The 21,484-nt window shown below is 41.7% G+C and overlaps 1 protein-coding gene across 24 annotated transcripts in view; it reads left to right on the forward strand.

Annotated features, from left to right (window-relative positions):
* ttc16 (tetratricopeptide repeat domain 16) overlaps positions 1 to 21,484 on the forward strand; it is a 118,386-nt gene that overhangs the window by 56,774 nt on the left and 40,128 nt on the right. For all 24 annotated transcript variants that reach the window (XM_077600097.1, XM_077600109.1, XM_077600110.1 and 21 more), the window contains 2 exons: positions 4,283 to 4,363; positions 4,442 to 4,617. In XM_077600097.1, coding sequence (XP_077456223.1) covers positions 4,283 to 4,363; positions 4,442 to 4,617 — 257 coding nt within the window. The remainder of the gene's footprint in view (positions 1 to 4,282; positions 4,364 to 4,441; positions 4,618 to 21,484) is intronic.

Raw genomic sequence — 21,484 nt, forward strand, 5'->3', positions numbered from 1 at the left:
GGAGTATTGTCAATTCCCCACTTTTTAAGGTTGTCCTTGTCACTCGTTACATTTCTACTCACATTTTTACATTTAGCTGATTAGACACTGTAATTGCAATGCCATGTCTGAAAGTTTTAAGTCTAACTTCTCCCAATTTTTATGCTTTTAAGGCAATGGTAAGCAACACCATCTAGTTGACATCAATTGTTCAATGCTTATGCAATCCTTAAATATTCTAATAGTCATCAATATGATGCATGGCAAAGCCCACCCAGGAAAGGACCGGGAATGTCTTCCGTGCACTGAAAACACTCCGTAGCCTAGGGAAATTATGTCTATTCTAAGTAATTAAATAATTCTAAATAATATAAATAATTTATCCAAACCAGCAAGCTACTATCTACGTAATTGTTTGAATGTATCCCGTTTCTGCATTGTTGTTTCATGTTTGATATCATTGAAACCCTAAAACTTCTTAAAATTGAGGATGTAATTTTCAAATCACCCCCATATTGTTAACCTTCCCAAGGACAGCGAAACCACTGGCTGACTTCATCCTGCAACCGACTCGTGTCACCCCTACCAAGGAGGCACTGTTTACGTAAGATAGGAGCCACATTCTGTAGCTTGCTGTTATCACAATTAAACTCAACAATAAGCAGATTAGAGAAAAATAACCTTTCACTAAGCATGTCCCAATGCTAAATTTTAGTGTTTGATAAAAAGACTCCCAGATTGTTTCCAATATGCAATCATATTGTCAATATTCTCTTCCTTTTATCTTTAACCACTTAATTACCAATGTTAAAGTATTTTTTTAATAAAACGCCCATTCAACACAATATTAATAAACATTTTATCACTGAAAGCTAGTTTTATCATTAAATAGGTGAAAAATCCAATTTAGGTTTCGCTTACTCCTAGGAGCCCTTTGAAATCATCAAATTGATTTGCTTTTATTTTGAGCCGCTAACTGTGAGCTTTAGATTCACTGCAAGTCCTACTTTATCCCAAAGATTATGACAATGCACGGCACCGTCATACATTTAACTCCTTCGTCTAGCAATTTTTATACTTCTCTATATTTCTGCATCCTCACCCTCTTGCTACTGTGACAACGAAATTTCCCGAATACGGGATGAATAAAGTTATCCAAAGTTATCCAATCCAATAACGCACAGGCTTAAGCATGATAAAAAGAGAAATAACAACAACGATGATAGACGGAAAAAATCCTGGCCCAGTTTGATAGCAACAATAAACACACATCACATACACATAAATCACAGCTGTTAGAATACTTAGAGACAGAAAAAGAAAAACATGAAGACACGGGACTGTGACATACGAGTTCGAGTGCACTGATAACCAATTCGGACATCCGAAATGAGATGTCTTACTCTTTTCTCTAAAACCACCAGTTTTCTTTTTGTCTCTTTATAACTACCTTTATCAATATATTTTATCTTTTGTACCAAATTTACTTTTATCTGCAGGTTTACCTTTTTCTCATTTTATTAAGCTGGCCAGCAACACACGCAACACAATCATACACTCACAAATGGACACATTCACATGGACTCGCCAGAGATGACTTCAATTCTTTTGAATAAGTCATCAACATTTGGTACCCAGGTGCGGAGCCGCAGTCCAGCCCTTTAAAAGGGTCTTAGGTGATGTGGCGATGGTCTTCACCAGATGTCTCAGGCTCTGGGTCCTTCGGCATATTGACTCCCACGCTCAAAAGACCAATAAATACAATAAATGTTAGGTTTGTTAATAGACAAAATCAACTAGCTTCGTTTAATGTCACTAAATCAAGATCAAACGCAGACTGCAAGTTTATATCAAACCGAATAGTGAACCGTTGGGACAAAATGATTTCAATTCAAACGTTTTAGTCAATGTTGGTTGTACACAAACAGAGTTAATCTAAATTCTCCTCAAGCGAGCAATACAGTTCAAAAGAATGCAAAGGTCACAGTAAAAATAAAAAATGCACACTCCTCTCCTCAGCCTAACACTTCTGTGAAGGGAGGGGTGTGTTGCCACACCCGCTCATACACTCTTTGCTGGCCTCCTCGACAATCAAATCACTCTCGGAATGGAAACACCTCACAACTCTTGCAGAGATTTCAACACTGCTCTACATAATTTACAGCACACACATGGAAAACACCACAACCCTTAATTCCCTTTCCTTACCAAATTCGCACCAGAATATCGAACACAAATGCTTTAACTCTCATTGTACTATTTCTTGTTACAAACTAGCTCAATTTTGTCTTTACCGTTCCAGAAGTGACTAGTCAGACAACAACATTTTTCCACAAGGAGTTCTAACAACCCGTTTTTCACACTTTTTCTACACAGTCCTAAGCATATGATAGGATACCATTTAACACTTTTTCATTAGCTTCCGGTCCAAAAGCACTCGAGATTCCCATGAGGCAAACAGCTCGGGATAACAGCCGCCCTAAAAATGCTCTAAAAAAATTCTTCCTTTTTCCAGTGAGATTCCAATCAGCTGTTTACCTGCTAGACTCTAGCCATTTTTTGATAAAACGCACTGTTGGGTTTATTATATATCTACTTCGCTTTCTTTAGGTTTATACATTATCACATATTGGAAATGGTTTGTTTAACTCAGCTTATTGACACTAAAAAGGGTCACTTTAGTACATCTGCTTGCAACCCTGATAAACAAAGGGAAAGGTCTCTATCAAGTTGGACTTATCAAAATTGTTTTGAAACCTTGACTTCTCACCCAGTCGCAAGTTCACAATGAAGATCCGGGAAGGACTCTTAATTGTTTTGACTTGGATTCCAGGCCAGGTGGCGATACTGTTCACCCTTCGAAAAGACTCGCAATTGTTTTGATTCCTGTGTTTTGAATGGATGCTTGCTTGTTTTAATTCTTATGCAATTGTTTTGATTCCTGACCTTAAGTATTTTGAATAGATAACCTTAATTGTTTTGACTGTAATGTAATTAAATGGGCAGGAGAGGATTCAATTCTTTAGAATGATCTGGGACGAAGGCGAGTCAGGATCGATTCTCTCTTGCAAGAAAAACTGGATATGCGTTCCGATGTCTTCCTTATATTAAAGTATATTCATTGATGAACCTATCACCCACAGATTTTCTTCTCCGTGCGAGTGGGTCCTCACCTCCTATCTTTTTTCAACACAGGTCCTTTTCGCCTGGGAAGTTAAGAACAACAGCATTGAAGCCACACACACACACACACACACACCATATGGCCAATCAAATGGTAAGAAATCCTACCTTTTTAAGGGCATTGACCCGCAATACGACGTGCGCGCGGCGCAACCAGCATTCAACGCTTCTCATGATGCCAATTATTGAGATTCGAACAGACTGCACGCTCAGGCAGGTTCTGGTTTAGACAGGGCGAGACCCAAATCTTTATTTGCCAACCTCGCGTCTTTTATAGGACATTATCATGAAAGATCTACCCTTTACCGTCATTGTTTTGGCAGAAACCTACCGTTCTAGGACGTTCTCTTCGCAGGTCAACATGACTCTGGTGTGTGTGCACAGGTCTACGCATACTTGATTAATTAGTTCTCATTCCACAATATACACAATTTACTAGAAATAAATAAGAAAGTCAAACCTGACATGGAAGACATGGGGAAACAAGGAACATGGAACACGGAGCATGGCCTGGCAACGTGGCATGAAACAAAACAAAGGAGATGATCTGACAATGACTCACAAACACACAGGGTTTAAATACACAGACCGGGGTTGATTACAAAATCACGAGCAACTGGTTACAAGAGGAAGGGAAGCCCAGAGGGACACAAGAGGCGAAAAGCACACACACACACACACACACACACACACACACACACACACACACACACACACACACACGCACACACACACATACAAACGCACACACATGCACACTTCCACCCAACACTCTAACAAGACGTGACACAAACCCTAACATTAAATACTATTTTAACAACCTATAAGTACTTTAAAACACTAGGTACTGCGAACCACTAGGCTTTTGTTTCATCATCTTACCCGTGTTTGTAAAGCTACCATAAATCCAAAACCATGTTTAAGAGTCTAATTTGCAATTTCTAACCCTTAGTCATACATTGTGCCACTTTAATTCCCCGCACTGCCAACCACATTTTCCTATCGTTTGGATTTTAAACCTACCAACTACATGCCGCGACTCAGTGCTCAGCACCACCCCTCCCCAGTCCTCACAGCCACCACCTAATTCATAAAATGTAGTCTCCTTTCCGATTTCCAGGCTATGTTTTCATCACACAAATTCCAGAAGGATCATGGGACATCCAAGTCATCGAGAGTAAGAAGGCAGCGGATGTTCTCGGTCAGCGTTTGGCCATATTGAGATTTTTTCTCTCACAATAAAGCCAAGCAAAATGTCAAACATTATTCGTCTTTGCAGCCATGACCGACCAGGCGGGGAACTTCTTCTTCAATGGAGCCTACAAACTGGACACCCCTCAGAACTTCCATGTGGCGGGCTCCATCTTCAAGTACCGTCGTCCAATGGATGTCTATGAGACAGGCATCGAGTACATCGTTGCTAAAGGGCCACTGAACCAGCCCGTCAACATCCTGGTACTCAAAGTTTCATGTTTCAAAGGAGAGTTTTGTTTTCAAATTAGGGATACAAGGCAGTTTTAATTTAGCGTCATAATGTGTAAGTTAACCTTTTAAAATTAGGTCTACTTGTTTAGAATTAGAATTTCAAGATTCAAGATAATCTTTGGTTACCAATTTTAGGCTCTTACTACATAGCTTGAAACAGAGGATAAAATCTTTCAAGAAAGGTTTGCGTAATATGCAACTTCATGTGTGTATTGGAATTTTAAATATGATTGAACTAGGGCTAGACAATCTCGCCCTGAAAATATCACATTTTAATCAAACTGTCCGATCTTTTGGATTTATGGAAAGATTGTTGACAATGATATTGTAACTGAAACATCAAGGCATTAGGTCGCTAAATGTGTACCAGTAAAATTAATCAGATTTTAATATATGCTTTTTGATGGAATGGAATGGAATTAACTGGATAATTTTATTGTCATTGTAACAAGGAAAATGAAATTAATTCCAGGGACAGCCCGACCAACAGAGTTTCAACTAGAGCTGGGTGATATGACAAAAATTGTTATCACGATAAGAAAAAAAAGTATCAGCCGATATCGATAATTATCACAAGAACTATCACATCTTTTTTGTTTCAAATTTGAAACTTCAAACATCTATGAACAAGTATATAAATTACTCTCCTCCTTATTCAAATTTGAAAGTAACTGTTACCTTACTTTAAAAGAAGATAATATGAAATATGATGATTTTAAAAAGTATTTTTATTGTTCTGTTATGCAATAAAGATAAGATAACTCCCTCCTTACACTATGAAAAACTAAGAATAAAACCTGCAGAAAATTTGATAGGCATCTTTATTTTATAAATTTGGGTTAAAACCAAAAGTTGCTGTGCAATATGAAATAAATAAAATAATCAACTGAAGAAATCATCACCTTTGGCAAGCAGTATATTTTCAGACTCACAAAAAGAAGCAGAGTACATTTACCTACACACATGGCCATTTACAAAAAATAAAATGAAAAAGTTGGATAAACTTAACCCATCTTAACCCAAGATAACAAGTTTTTGATTTTTGTAACGTTTTCAGAACATTTACATAAAATGCGAAAACATCTTGATATAATGTAAGAAAAATATTAAAGGTTGTCCTCAAATGAAGACAGTGGCTTAAGGACATCTCAATAAAGCTGCTCTTTGCACAGAAAAAAAGAAAAAAAAATCAGGATCTTTTAGTGCAGGGGTCTCAAACTCAATTCACCTGGGGGCCGCTGGAGGCCGAGTCTGGGTGAGACTGGGCCGCATCAGGATTTCCACAAGAAAAGCGCTGATAAAACATTCCAACGTTATCAAATATCTTTATTTTTTTAACAAAAAATAATGAATTAAATAAATTAACTTAAAGATGAATAAAAAAAATAATCAATCAGTAATACAAAAATAAAATAATAATAATGAGCATACAGTAGTTATACACTGGCTGGGTAAATAGAGAAAATGAATTATTTTTATTCCGTTTCAAATGTCTGTATTAACAGCTCTTTAACCTTTAACTTTCTGAACTTGAATGGAACATTGAACATGAAATATTCTGAACACGGCTTCTCTTGCCTACTCCTTGCTGCTAGAGACCTGGCAGCGCTTCTTCTCACAGTCACATTTGGCTTGAAGGAGGAAGCAGTGGAGACCCTCAGTAGAGCTTGAAGATGCTCATCAGTAAGTCTGGACCTGTACTTGGACTTATTGAAGTTCAAGGTGGAGAAGAGCTTCTCACACAAGTATGTGCTCCCAAAAAGGCACATGGTCCGCTTGAACCTTCGGGAAAGTTCAGGGAAGCTGGGGGTCAACACTCTCAAAAATTGCCCAAGCTTGTCTGCTTCTCCACTCACCTCCCTGAACTTGGCTTTGAGTGCAGAGTTGCACTGCAGGTCAATGAGCTCCATTTGAAGCTCAGGAGGGGCATCTTGCACATCAAAGGAGAAGGGGTCCGCAAAAATTTGAAATGTGGCTTTGTGTGTCTTGAAGTCTGCAAATCTGTGATCAAATTCCTCCTGTAGCTTCGAAATGGCCTCAACATACTTCTCACCACTGAATGGTGTGCCTGCATCCACGAGAGCCTTGCATGCTGGGAAATGGCAAAGGTTTGTCTGAGAGAGCTGGGCTTTCCATAACACAAGTTTATTGCAGAATGCTCTCACGTTGTCATCGGCAGCACTGACAAGTTGCCCCTGGCCTTGTAGCTTCTTGTTCAGTACATTAAGCTCATGTGTGATATCAACAAGAAAAGCCAAGTCCAAGAGCCATTTGGGATCACTTAGCACAGGAACAGCAACCCCGTCTATCTCCATGAAGTCTTTTACTTCTGCTCTCAACTCAAAAAATCTCTTCAATACGTTTCTCCTGCTGAGCCAACGTACCTCAGTGAAGTAGAGCACCCATATTCTGACTCCATTTCCTCTAAAAAAGCACGGAACCTTCTGTGCTTTAAGCTCCTGGATCTGATTTGGTTGATGCATTTCACAACGACAGACATCACATTGTCAAACTTCAGGCATCTGCTGCAAAGGGCCTGCTGATGGATAATTCAGTGCAGAGCTATGGCCTCCTCCACACCCTCCTCTTCCAGTTTTTTTGAACAAGTGCTACCAGTCCATTCTTCCTCCCGGTCATTGATGGGGCTCCATTGGTTTTTATTCCAACAAAGCTCTTCCATGGCAAACCGGCATTCTCAATGGCATCACACAGCTGGTGAAATATTTCCTTAGCGGTGGTCTGGCCATGCATTGGAATTACTGTGAGCAACTCCTCCATTACTTCAAAATTGTCATCAACACCACGGACATATATTGCGAGCTGGCAGTGTCTGTGATGTCTGTGGTCTCATCAAGAGCCACTGAATATACACTGAAACATTGTGCTTTCTCACACAGTTGATCATAAATCATACCTGTCAACCTCTGCCGATAACTGCCCTTATAAATGATTATGATTCCCTTTACAAACCCCCCAAAAACCTTACAAACACCGTACGAGTCGTACGGTGTTTGTAAGGTTTTTTGGGGGTTTGTAAGGGGAATCATAATCATTTATAAGGGCAGTTATCAGCAGAGGTTGACAGGTATGATAAATGTCACTTGACAGGTGAGAAATGCGCTCTGCCACGGTGTTGGCAGAAAGGCTGATGTGGTTGAACTGACTTTCCTTTTCTGGACAGACAATATGTGCAGCCTGTAATATGCACTTTTTGATAAATTCACCTTCTGTGAATGGCTTTCCTGCTTTAGCAATCAACTCACAAACGGCGTAGCTAGCTTCGACTGCTGCATTACTGTCTTTGGTAGCCTTCTTGAAGAAATCCTGTTGCCTCAGAAGACGTGTTTTAAGACTGGCAACCTGGTTGGCTCTCTCATCTCCCTGGTATTTTTCGTACTCCTCAGCATGTCTCGTAGTATAATGACGTTTCAAATTGTATTCCTTGTGCACCGCAACTTTTTCAGTGCAAATGAGGCACGTCGGGGTGCCCCTGTGTTCAACAAAGAAATATTGCACTCCCCACTTTTCTTGAAACTGTCTGTGCTCATCACCGACCTTTCTCTTCACGGCAGGCTTTGAAAGAGACATCTCTGGGGCTCCGTAATATGTGTTTCCACTTGGAATGAGCCTCGGGTTGAACATTAACTTTCAGTCGCGCGGGTCTGTGGCGCATGCGCACTTTCGCTCTCCGATCGTATTGGATTACGGCAGTTCTCCGAATTTCTCAAGTGTCATGTTAACGCACTTACTGTTAAGTTTCAGTTTCACTCGCGGAGATGGGTACAGATACTGACACAGGCTAGATCACGGATCATAGGGCCTCATTCAGTTCTATGCTGAGAGCAGTGGATGAGTGTGCGCGCCGAGCGGAGTGATCGGCTTCACGGCTTCTCCTCCGCCCAGCTGATTGAGGAATGAATGAGTGAGTGAGCGAGGCACTGGACAGCCCGGCCGATGTCCCGCCCTCCAGAGCCGTATACCTCACCGTGATTGGTTCATTCAGCTCTGAACACAACAAGTGTCATTCATATCAATCTTGCGGGCCGCACGAACATTAATCTTCCACATTAAGACGGGGGCCGCAAATTATCGTCCCGAGGGCCGCAGTTGGCCCGCGGGCCGCGAGTTTGAGACCCCTGTTTTAGTGGGTCAGCTCGGTGTTGTGTTGCATCTCATGATCGCTTATTTTGGCCGTGTCATTGTCCTTTTGTATTCATACTCCATGTTAGCCTCTCGTTTCACCCTGTTCTCCTGAGCGTTGGTCTGGAACTAGCGTTCAACAGCGCCCCGTTCTCCATGGTGGTGGTGTGGCATAATTACAGTTTAAATGATCGAATTTTTATAAAAAATTGACCAAAATTATTTCACGATAATTATTGTTATCGTTTTATCGCCCAGCTCTAGTTATAACATTATCTACTATATCGGGGATACAAGAAAAGCTTTATGCCGACTCGCCATTGCAAGGGCTGCGGTAACAGTGTGAAAACAATGGAAAGAGATGGATAAACACTGTTTATCCAGCGGTGGCCAACTCCGGTCCCCAAGAGCTCCTATCCAGTCTGTTTTTCATATCTCCCTCCTCTACCACACCTGAATCAAATGATCAACTCATCAACAAGCTGTCCAGAAGCTTCATACCGATCTTGATTATTTAATTCAGGTGTGTTGGTGGAGGGAGACATGGAAAACAGACTGGATAGGGGCTCTCGAGGATAGGACTTGGCCACCCCTGGTATACTGGATCGAAAAAAAAAACATCTTGAAAGGAATACACTGCTCACCACAAGTCGGGACGCTGACCCCCTATAAGGTAAGAATGAATAGGGTTGGACGAAAGGGTCAGTCAAAAGGACAAGGGCAGTTACAGAGACTATGCTTCATGATACATCCGTACATCCTTTCGTCTATTGGTGGGAAAATGGACCACAAATGCATTGACTGTTAAGGCAAGATTGTCAGTCCAGTGGAGTATGAAAGTTCAGTCAGTGTGGTGTGAAGGAGAAGGGAAAGGGATAGACGTTTTTTTGCCTTATCGCAACATCATCGCGACATTTTACCGAGAAATTCACTTCCCTGGGCTCGGTTCTAATGTCCAAAGAGCTACAGTATTTGAATTTGATCATTAAATGCTGTTTTAGGATGGATTTAACATGATTGATGTCATTATATGCCGTGTACTTGTATTTAGAAATATGCCCAGCGGGGGGCAGTACATGCCCTTGTTATTGCGGGGGGCAGTACATGCCCTTGTTATTCCTAAATGAATGTTATCTGTAACGGCCGTATATGGCCCGCGGGTTGAGGTTGAAAAACTTGTACACACACAATCCGGGGGCGGGGCGAGCGCGCCGGCGAAACCTCCGCTCGGCCGAAGCTCCGAAACCTCCGCTCGGCCGAAGCTCCGTTCGGCCGAACAGCCGTTCGGCCGATTTAACGTTCGGTGGAACGTCCATTCGGCGACCTGTCCGTCTGTCAAACGTCTGTCGGCGAAACGTCTTTAGGCAAATCATCCGCCCATCCTTTATCTAGTTGTATCAGAAACAGAATGAAATGGACCTCGACACATTTTGGTTCAGACGAGATATACTCTGCCATTATTGAGATCTTGCAATCATATATAGCAGGGGTCAGGAAATTTTTTGACATAGAGAGCCATAAACAATTCATATTTTCAAATGTAATTCCTTGAGAGCCATACACAGATATAAAAAGTAAAAATATACAGGAAAATGTGTGTCTTCTTTAGTCATTTCACCTCTTTTGAAGTACAAAAGGTCTAATTTATTTTAATAACGTTGTTATGCTCTTGCTAACTAATGAGTACCAATGAGATTATGCATGCAGAAGTCTAATGAAAAAATGAATTATGTTTTGACTGGTTGGTCAATGGTGTTTTTTTTTAGGTTTAGTGACCTAGTGTTACGACCGCGCCGTGGTCTCGTGCCGCGGTCGGAGGGATTAGGACCCAGTAGCAGGGAAGCAGGAGGGGACGAGGCGATTTGTGCTCATGACAACAACTTTAATAACTCAGAAAAGCCTTACAAAACAACAAGGACTTGAATCCAAAACGAAACCAAACCGGAGCATGGAGAACAAGTGACATCGAGGAGAATGGTAGCATGGCTGCATGGCCATGGAATCATACGCAGGAATTTACGCAGGTACCTTCGCAACGATGTATGCAGGATCACGCTGTACAATCCGACAATGAATACCACTTCCGTGGTGTTTAAATACACACATCAGGAAGTAATCATGAATCACGCGCAGCCTCTTGAACATAACGGCAAGGCAGGAGGGACAAACGAGCTGCTCCTGACAGTACCTCCCCTCTAAGGGACGGATTCCAGATGTCCTGGTGCCAAATGTCCATGAGAAGAGAAAAGCAGGCAGACAGGGAGGGCGGGTGGTTTACCGTGAACATTGTACGGGGGGCGTCTGCATCAGCCCGTGATGAGGCGAGGGAGTGGCCGGTCCGGCGGGCGTCCGCGCCGGCCTGAGACAAGGCGTAGGAGAGACCGATCCGGTGGGCGTCCGCGCCGGCCGGTGACGAGGCGTCAGAGTGGCCGATCCGGCGGAAGTCCAAGCCGGCCCGAGACGAGGCATGGGTGTGGCCGGATCGGCGGGTGTCTGCGCCGGCTGGTTATGAGGCGTCGGAGTGGCCGATCCGGCGGGCGTCCACGCCGGCCCGAGACGAGGCGTGGAAGTGGCCGGATCGGCGGGCGTCCGCGCCGGTCTTAGACAAGGCGTAGGAGCGACCAATCTGGCGGGCGTCCGCGCCGGCCCGAGGCAAGGCGTAGGAGAGGCCGATCTGGCGGGCGTCCGCGCCGGCCAGTGACAAGGCGTAGGAGAGCCCGATCCGGCGGGCGTCCGCGCCGGCATTTTAAGTGCTCTGCCCTTAACAGACACCAGAATCTTAGAAAGGTCGTCGGGCACCTTGCCCTGGCTGCTCCGGGGGGCGGTGACCCCCTCGTCCAGGGGCCCCGGAGAGTCGCCGCCACCGCCAACCACCTCATTCAGGGGGCCCGGCGTGTCGACGCCGCTTATGGGCGGGCAGGAACTTGGCATGCGGGAACTTGGCGGGTGGGAACTTGGCAGGCAGGAATTTGGCAGGCAGGAACTTGGCAGGCAGGAACTAGGCAGGCAGGAACTTGGCACGCAGGAACTTGCCGGGCAGGAACTAGGCAGGCAGGAGCTTGGCAGGCAGGAACTTGGCAGGCAGGAGCTTGGCAGGCAGGAGCTTGGCAGGCAGGAGCTTGGGGGGCAGGAGCTTGGTGGGCAGGAGCTTGGCGGGCAGGAGCTTGGCAGGCAGGAACTTGGCAGGCAGGAACTTGGCAGGCAGGAACTAGGCGGGCCAGCCGGCACCGGAAGCCTGGTTCGTGGCTTCGGCATGGGTGCGACTGCCGGCCCAGCCGGCACGGGAAATCTGGTTCGTGGTTTCGGCACGGGTGCGACTGGCGGCCCAGGCGGCACGGGAAACCTGGTTCGTGGCTTCGGCATGGGTGCGACTGGCGGCCCAGCCGGCACGGGAAACCCGGTTCATGGCTTCGGTAACCACTTTCTGATGAATGAATTGGCTTTTCCATCAATTTTGCTCACTGTGGATGAGGAGATCTTGCTCATTTTCAAGGGCCACATTACCCTTCTGTAGAGTATGAACTGGTAGCATTAGACCTTGAACATTCTGGGGAGTTGGTTCTGGTCAATCCTTGATAGGCCATCAGTAAGTTGTCTCATGATGGTTCTCTCCATCTTTTTATCAGACAGCTCTGCGGTGTACGGCCTCCCTAGATGTTTGATGAGTTGCTCAGAGAGCAGGGGGATTCCTTCTCCCCCAATGACAAAGGTGGTGTTTCCATTTCTGACTCCTCTTCTGAGTGACAGGCTACGGAATTTGGAGGGTTTGATCTTCATCCTGGCCCATGATGTCAACTCGTCCATCCTCTTCAGCAGTCAAGATGTGCATGCTGCTATTTGAAGGAGGCTGGTGACGTTGTCCATGTAGTTACTCAATGGGGGTTCTAATTTGCCATCTATTAACAAAGTAACAAATAACTAGTGGTTTAATACTACTAAAATGTGTTTAATATTATTAAAATTATACGGATTTCGCGGAGGGGTAGAAGGACAGAGAGAGGGGGAGACTTTTTGCACGGCAACATGCTCGTAACATAACATAAACAAATTTAAATGAACTTGGATTACAATGTGGACACACTCAAAAATAAATTCAATCTATTTTTACACTAAACTTAATTCTAATTTTGTTTTGAATTTTGTCGGTCTTTACAAATTATGATTCCGCTTTTATTACCACCCAGAGGATTATTGTGCCTCTGTAAGAATGGCGTCTTGAGTCCTCCGTCGTCCTGTGATGGTGGCTCGTCACGCCACATGTTGGAGTTGGGCGCTCGCTCCACCTCTTCTCATCGTCAGACTCCCGGATGGATCCTCTTTGTTTAGATTTCCAGGAGTAAAGTTTATTAGCAAAAGGCAGGTAGGAGTCCAGTCCGTTCTTGCTCCAACTAAGGCTATCAGGAGTAAGCATTTACTTCTTTAGAAGCAGGTATGATACTTAAAACGATGAGCAGAGCAAGATCAATGGTTAAGCAAAGCATATTCTTCGTTGCAAGCAAATGTATAATAATGTGAAATAAAATCATGACATTCCCCCTTTTTATTATATATTTCCATAAAATCTAATGTCCTTAAGCCAATATTTTAATAACTCATTTTTATGACAAATATAATTCCACCTGGGAGGGAATGTGCAGGTCTGCTCTTTACCCGAATCCCCCTTACTTGTAGGTAAGGTCTGAAAAAGGAAGAACAAAATCAATCTCGTCCAATTCACTTTCATATTCATCATAGTCATGGACATCAATGCCCTCACCAGTCGGCTATGTAACAAGTGGATACAATTCTTGCAATTTGGAATTTGTAGGCGCATTTGCCGTAGTTATAAGTCAATGAGTGCGTAAGCAGGGGATAAGACAACGCCCACACAATGTCAAAGTAGTAGCAAAAACAGCTATTGAGATTACTACAGAGAAGGCCAATTCTTCACACGTCTTTCCAAGCGGACAATCAAACTCCAGAATGCCTCTTCATATTCTGGTCCAGGGTCTGCAGGTCTTCATCGGCTCTGGTTAGGGACCCATCGGGTGACGTGTCGTTGGGAATAAAAGTGCAACATTGATCTCCAAACATTGCACACACGCCCCCTTGGTCCACCAGAATCACATCAACCGCTTTGCGGTCCTGGAAAGCCATGAGACTGGTGGCTGCCAATTATTCCTTCATTGCTACAAATCCCTGCTCTGTATAATTTCCATTTTTGGACATTGTAATTGTCAGGTCCGCTCTGAACATTCAATAAGGTCGAACACAAGTTAGCACACCAAGACAAATGGAGTGAGATTTTAACCGCTTCTGCAGGAGGGGGAGCACGGAAAGAGACGGACAGAGTTCAATCTTCCTGCGCTCTACGCATGGTCTCCGAGTGGTCTCCCGACCCACACTTCCGCATCGACGGGTTTTATTGAAACAAGATCACGTGACACAAAAATAGGCGGTGACACAAAAATAGGCGGTGACACAAAAGTAGGCAGTGACGTGCACGCCTTAACACATAGGGAGTGTAGTGGAAAATTCCATAGGCGGTGTTACTGTAAAATTCCATTTAGTTACAAAAGAAGCATGTTAGGTTGGCTTTGTTCTAAAGAGAATACATTTCACAGTAATGGATGTCGTTTATCCTATCCATATTTTATTTGGATTAAAGGTTAAGAACCACGGCACTATAATACGCTACAGGCTGTTTTCTCCGACCACTGCACGTCTCTTGCATTAGCACTGCAGATGCATACAGATTATGTCGGTTTGACACGTACAAGAAGAATGTTGTGCCATAATCTCGTGCAGCCAAGCTGTTTGCATTTTATGTTTGATTGTTTCCAACACAATTCTGGACTCATTAGTCCAGTTCAATGGCCTCCTCAATGTTTGGTTTTCGCTCTCCTTCATTAGTTATCTCAAGAGCACTGTTTTAACCTCTAGCTATATTATCCAGTTTGAGCTAAAGCCAATTATTCCCAAAAAGGTCATCGTCTGACCCACGGTACGCAGAATTGCCACTTTACTTACTCCTTCCAACTGAGAAGGTGCCACTGAAATTGTCCCATGTGAAATAACTCATTCCCAGTTATTCAACCTCGGGCTGGTAATAATGCCGCTTTGCCAAGAAGGTTTTATGTACCCCCTCAGGGAGTCTTTGTAGTAGTTTAATTGAGTCTCTATGGCAGTCTTCGAGCGTTGGCACGTAGATCAACCATTTGTCTACATACTGTAAAACAGTAATATTTAGTTGTATCCCTTCAAGGTCCTCCTTCAATAAATGGTTACACACATGTGGACTATGTTTAAACCCTTGTGGCCTTCACGTATAACAATATTGTTTCTCTTTGTATGTGAACGCGAACAAGAGTCTTCATGTAACGGGACACCAAAAAACGCTGAGCACAAGCAAAATGATCACTTCTCTTGGTTTTGAGATCATGTACTTTCCGCATTAAATTTTTATCTTTGTCCCGTCTGGGGACACGAAAATTAGCAGATTCTCTGCCGCTTTCCAAGTTAAACGTGACACAGTTTTTATCATTGGTCCCAAATCTTTGGACACAAAACATTCATTCACCAGCAGTTATGTGTGGCTAGGAGTTAGGTATATTGTACCATTGCGCAAGAAAGGCATTTGATTCAACATTTAATGCAGCATCCTCCTGCCCAATAATGATATATTCAGTGGTCAGTGTCAGCAGCATGTTTCTGGTTTGTGTTTCCCATTTTTCTTCAAATGTTTCACTACATGATGGATTGGATAACTTTATTCATCCTGTATTCGGGAAATTTCGTTGTCACAGTAGCAAGGGGGTGAGGATGCAGAAATAGGAAAGACATTTTAGACATAAATAGATAGGTAATAAGTGGGTTAATAAATAAATACATGAATAAATATATAAATAAATAAGTGTGTTGCTGAATTATATATCTATCTCTATATATATACATATACACATATATATATACATATATACATATACATACACATACACATATATATATAAGCACACATATACATACATATAGATGTACATGCATGCATACGGTAGGTCTTAACACAGCCATTTTTTGTTAAAGAGCCTGACAGCTGATGGGAGGAAGGATCTGCGGAAGCGCTCCTTCCTGCAATGAGGGTGCAGCAGTCTATTGCTGAAAGAGCTTCGGAGAGACTCCACAGACTCATGCAGGGGGTGGGAGGTGCTGTCCATGATGGACATCATCCTGGTCAGCATCCTACGCTCTCGCACTTCCTCCACAGAGTCCAAAGGACAGGCCAGAACAGAGCTGGCCCTCCTGACCAGCTTATTCAGCCTGTTCCTGTCCCTCTCCGTGCTCCCGCATCCCCAACAGAGCACTGCATAAAACACTGTAGATGCCACCACAGTGTCGTAGAAAGTCCTCAGCAGTGTCCTGCACACTCCAAAGGACCGTAGACTCCTCAGTAGGTAGAGGCGGTTCTGCCCCCTTTTGTACAGGGCAATTGTACAATGGTACTAAGACCGCGGCTTTGTCGCTTTTGGAATTTGTGCAACAATGTACTTTTTCCACTTAACAAATATTTACACTTAATTTGCACAAGGCATCTCTTTCCCAACAAATTTACAGGTGTCTGCTTGGATATGAGAACTGGCATTGTAGTTGTTTCTCCCCTCACCGTTAGTTGAATTGGAGCTGTCATTGTTATTGTTTGGACAGTTCCTGAGAATCCCACTGTTTTGTCGTATTTACCAGACATCGGAAGGTCTGAAGCGTATTGGGTTTATAGAAGTAAAGGTTGCTCCAGTGTCAACCAACATGGGTATTTGTTTCTCTGCAATTTGGACCTGTGTTACTGTTTTTTTATAGATGTGACTATTGGCAACTGACCTTCCCTCTGATTCTCTGAGCACCCCTAATATCCATTATTCGTCAGTCCCCATGGATTAACTGGACCGAATTATGTCGTTGCGAGTTGGAGCCTTGTTGCTGATTTCTCTTCCTCGCTCTGCCCTATGTATTAGACATAATTCCACAAGATTTGTCATCCCTTTTATGGAGGAGTTCAACCACATCCATTTTGAGGTTGTTCCCAGTAACCTGGTCACTCGCCACATACAGCTTGCGATACAACTCCCCCATCTAAACGGAGCCTTTGACCAATTTGGGGAGCTGATCCAATTCAGAGTGTGCCGCCAAAGCCCTTTGAAAAAGGCTGTAACATGGTTCCACCAATGGCAACAGCGTGAAACCCACAACCATGTGTCCAATCCATCTTCCATGTCCTCGATGTGCAGATTCGCTAGGTACACGAACTTCGAAGCAGAAATCCATTGTATATCCGTCCAAATGAATTCCACCAAGGCAAGCAGGCTCTCCTTCTCCTGCTCTCCTTGTAGAAAAAAAATGGTCAAAAATGTTGAAAGATCAGGTTACCAATTCCAATAATTTTGGCATAGGAAGGGAGTGGATATCAGCCTATTAGACAAAAGAAAGATATACAAAGAGCCCGCGTGGATGGCGGGTGGGCTACTGAAGCTTATCCCAACCAACTATGGGCACCAGGTGTGGGGACACCATGAATTGGAGGACAGCCAATTTCAGGGAATAAGGAGATGGAAAACCATTCACTCACACGTTTGGGCAATTTTGAGTGTTCTACCAGCCTACTATGCATAGTTTTGCCATCTGTGAGGAAATGCAAGTCGGGGGAGAACATGCAAACTACACCCAGGAAGGTCGGAACCCACCTGGGATTGAGCCATTGATTCCAGAACTGTGAGGGCAACACGCTAAACCAGGGGTGGGCAAATCGGTCCTCAAGGGCCACTGTGGGTGCAGGTTTTTGTTCCAACCGATCCAGCGGCGACAGTTTAACCAATGGGATTTCTGCTGAAACAAAAAGCACCTGACTGCACAGATTGCATTTCAAAGAGACATTTGTGGAAAGGTTTCCTCTTTAGAAGTTGGAACAAAAGTCCACACCTGCTCTTGAACAATTCATCTCAATTCTTTTTTAGAATCAACACAAAACTCCAAGAGCACACAAAAAGTCATACTATGTAATAGTAAAATATTAAAATTGTAATTTACAAGAGAAAATTTGTATTAGTATGACATTGAATTCGTTTTGTTCCTTTTTTGTGTTGCACGAACCAGAATTGTTTTGGTTTCACGAGTGTCAGTTTCGCCATTAGACATTCCCAAATTTCCGCACAAATAAAGAGGAAAACACAGTCTTCTGGAAATGTTCAGTTGCAAGGAGAACGACCGCTGAGAGAGCTTCCCAACTCCGTTCTGAACTTACATATCTTTTCTGTTGTTTTATTAAATTCGAGGGCCCTGACGCTTCAATCCTCGTCTGTTTTGACTACACGTATCAACGCACATGCATGCTCCGACGTCTTACTTGTGTTTCCACCTCTCCCCTTGGAGTTGAAACGTATATTGTAATATACGTATATTGTAATATACGTATATTGTAATATACGTATATTGTAATATACGTATATTGTAATATACGTATATTGTAATATACGTATATTGTAATATACGTATATTGTAATATACGTATATAGTAATATGCGTATATTGTAATATACATATACCATTGTAATATACGTATATTGTAATATGCGTATATTGTAATATACGTATATTGTAATATAGGTATATTGCAATATACGTATATTGTAATATACGTATATTGTAATATACGTATATTGTAATATACGTATATTGTAATATACGTATATTTTAATATACGTATATTTTAATATACGTATATTTTAATATACGTATATTTTAATATACGTATATTGTAATATTCATATATTGTAATATACGTATATTGTAATATACGTATATTTTAATATACGTATATTTTAATATACGTATATTGTAATATTCGTATATTGTAATATACGTATATTGTAATATACGTATATTGTAATATTCGTATATTGTAATATACGTATATTGTAATATACGTATATTGTAATATACGTGTATTGTAATATACGTGTATTGTAATATACGTGTATTGTAATATACGTGTATTGTAATATACGTGTATTGTAATATACATGTATTGTAATATACGTATATTGTAATATATGTATATTGTAATATACGTATATTGTAATATACGTATATTGTAATATACGTATATTGTAATATACGTATATTGCAGTGGTGGGCCGTCAGGGCCTTCAAGGCCTTCTCTGCTGGCCTAAGAAATATCTGAATCATATTATATTTTGTCCATCAATACTTATTTTTCCAAATTGTCTGTTAGCTTCCTTTCATTGCTTTCCCCCTGGTTGCACTGCTTCCAGATGTGTGTTTCCATATTGAAGCATTTAACCAATCACATTTCAGCCATTATTTGTTACCAGATCAGATCTGCCTCAAAGCCTTCACAATCAGTTCTGCGGGGTCTGCTGCATTAAACAAGACTGTTGCTTTTAACCAATCAGATTTCGAGTTGGCAACCCCACAATGATTTTCATAGGCGTTAGCATTTTGCTGGCTGGGATACGTCATTGCTTTTACCAACTATGAATGGCTAGTAGGCGGGCCAAAGCCATAGTTAGGCAGCCTCCACCCACAATGCCGGAAATATGACAGGACAGGCTCGACTTTCATCATTAGCGTCGATAGCGATAGAAAAGAACGAAAAAAGAAAGGAGGATGGATATTGTGTATATATATATACATATATATATATATATATATATATATATATATATATATATGTATATATATGTATGTATATATATATAAATATATATATATATATATATATATATATATATATATATATATATATATATATATATATACATACAGACGCTCCCCTACTGCTGGCCTAAGAAATATCTGTACTTATATAATACAAATACAATACTTTTTCGCAGCCATTGGCATTTTGCTGGCTGGGATACGTCATTGCTTTCACCAACTATGATTGGCTAGTAGGCGGGCCAAAGCCATAGTGAGGCAGCCCATGATCGCAAACTCCATCCACAATGGCCGACCCAAAAACAAATGGATTTGGTTGCAGATTTGCGCACAAAGATCTTTTCCAGATGGACTTTTCCACTTTTCTGCTAACTACAAAGAGCTACCAAACTGTATTTAGAGCTAGCTGCACAAGCAAATATATTGTTGTGTTGATTTAAAGCCATTTTCAAGACGGACTATGCCGGAAATATGACAGGACAGGCTCGACTTTCATCATTAGCTTTGATGGCGATAGAAAAGAAGGAAGAAAGAAAGGAGGATGGATATTGTGTACAGTTAAAAAGAATTTTGAGTGAGTATAATATGGCTATATTCCTAAATAATATTTCAATTGTGGGCCCGGTTCTGATATCTGAAAAGCTCCAGTGTTTGTATTTAAGCTCCAGTGTTTGTATTTAATCACTAAATGCTGCTAGGATGTGGATTTTACCCCAGTTTAATTTTTGCCGTTTCGCCATTGACGTCCATCGCTGTCTTTTCCCGAGGAAATCACCCCCTCGCCTGGTTGTAATGTCTCAAAAGCTCCAGTATTTGTATTCAATCAATAAATACTGGTACGAAATGGATTCTACCTAATTTTAGTGCATTTTTTGTCATTTCAAGTATGGACGTATCGACGTTCATCGCTGTCTTTTTACCAGGGAAATGATACTCCAGGCCCGGTTCTGATGTCTAAAAAGCTCCAGTATTTGTATTTAATCAATAAATGCTGTTTTCGGTTGGATTTTACCCCATTTTGGGGCAATGTTTGCCCGTACGCCATTAACGTTCATTGCTGTTTTTTCCCGGGAAAATCGCCCCCCTGGCCTGGTTTTAATGTCTGAAAAGCTCCAGTATTTGTATTTAATCATGAACTGCTGCTAGGAAGTGGATTTTACCCCATTTTTGTGCATTGATTTATTGATTATTTTTTATGTGTCGCAGCTCTAGCTGCAGTAGAGGTTTTATAGCCATAAAATAGTTTTTGTGGGTTGGATTGATACGTTGAAGGCGCTACAAGAAAATGCACCGACCGCTACTGGTATATTGTAATATACGTATATTGTAATATACGTACATTGTAATATACGTACATTGTAATATACGTACATTGTAATATACGTACATTGTAATATACGTACATTGTAATATACGTACATTGTAATATACGTACATTGTAATATACGTACATTGTAATATACGTACATTGTAATATACGTACATTGTAATATACGTATATTGTAATATACGTATATTGTATATATAGGGGAGGGGTGGAAACACAAGTGAGATGTCTGAGCGTGCATGTGCATTGATACATGTGTAGTCAAAACAGACTAGGATTGAAGTGTCAGGGCCCTCGTCTCAATTTGATGCTAATCATGATGAGCAAAGCAAGTTTAATAGTAAAGCAAAGAGAATTCTTCGTTGCAAGCAACTGTAGAATAATATGAAATAAAATTCTGATAACGAACTTCAACTTTTGGCGATGTAAGGCCAGTGACTGCTTTTGGAGTATTATTACATTATATTTAACTAATATTATCATAAGGTACTATTAAAAATAAGATATTAAAGTCATTATATTAAAAGAGCTCATTAAAAGAGCAGATATGTTTCGCGAACAATAATAACAAAAGTATTGCATGTCCTGGCTTGTGAGTATATTGCACATTTTCAGGTTTGGCTTTAAACATTCATATAAGCACGCACGACAACATGATAACAACAT

Source organism: Stigmatopora argus, chromosome 5 (genome assembly GCF_051989625.1).
Source record: "Stigmatopora argus isolate UIUO_Sarg chromosome 5, RoL_Sarg_1.0, whole genome shotgun sequence".
Taxonomy (NCBI): domain Eukaryota; kingdom Metazoa; phylum Chordata; class Actinopteri; order Syngnathiformes; family Syngnathidae; genus Stigmatopora; species Stigmatopora argus.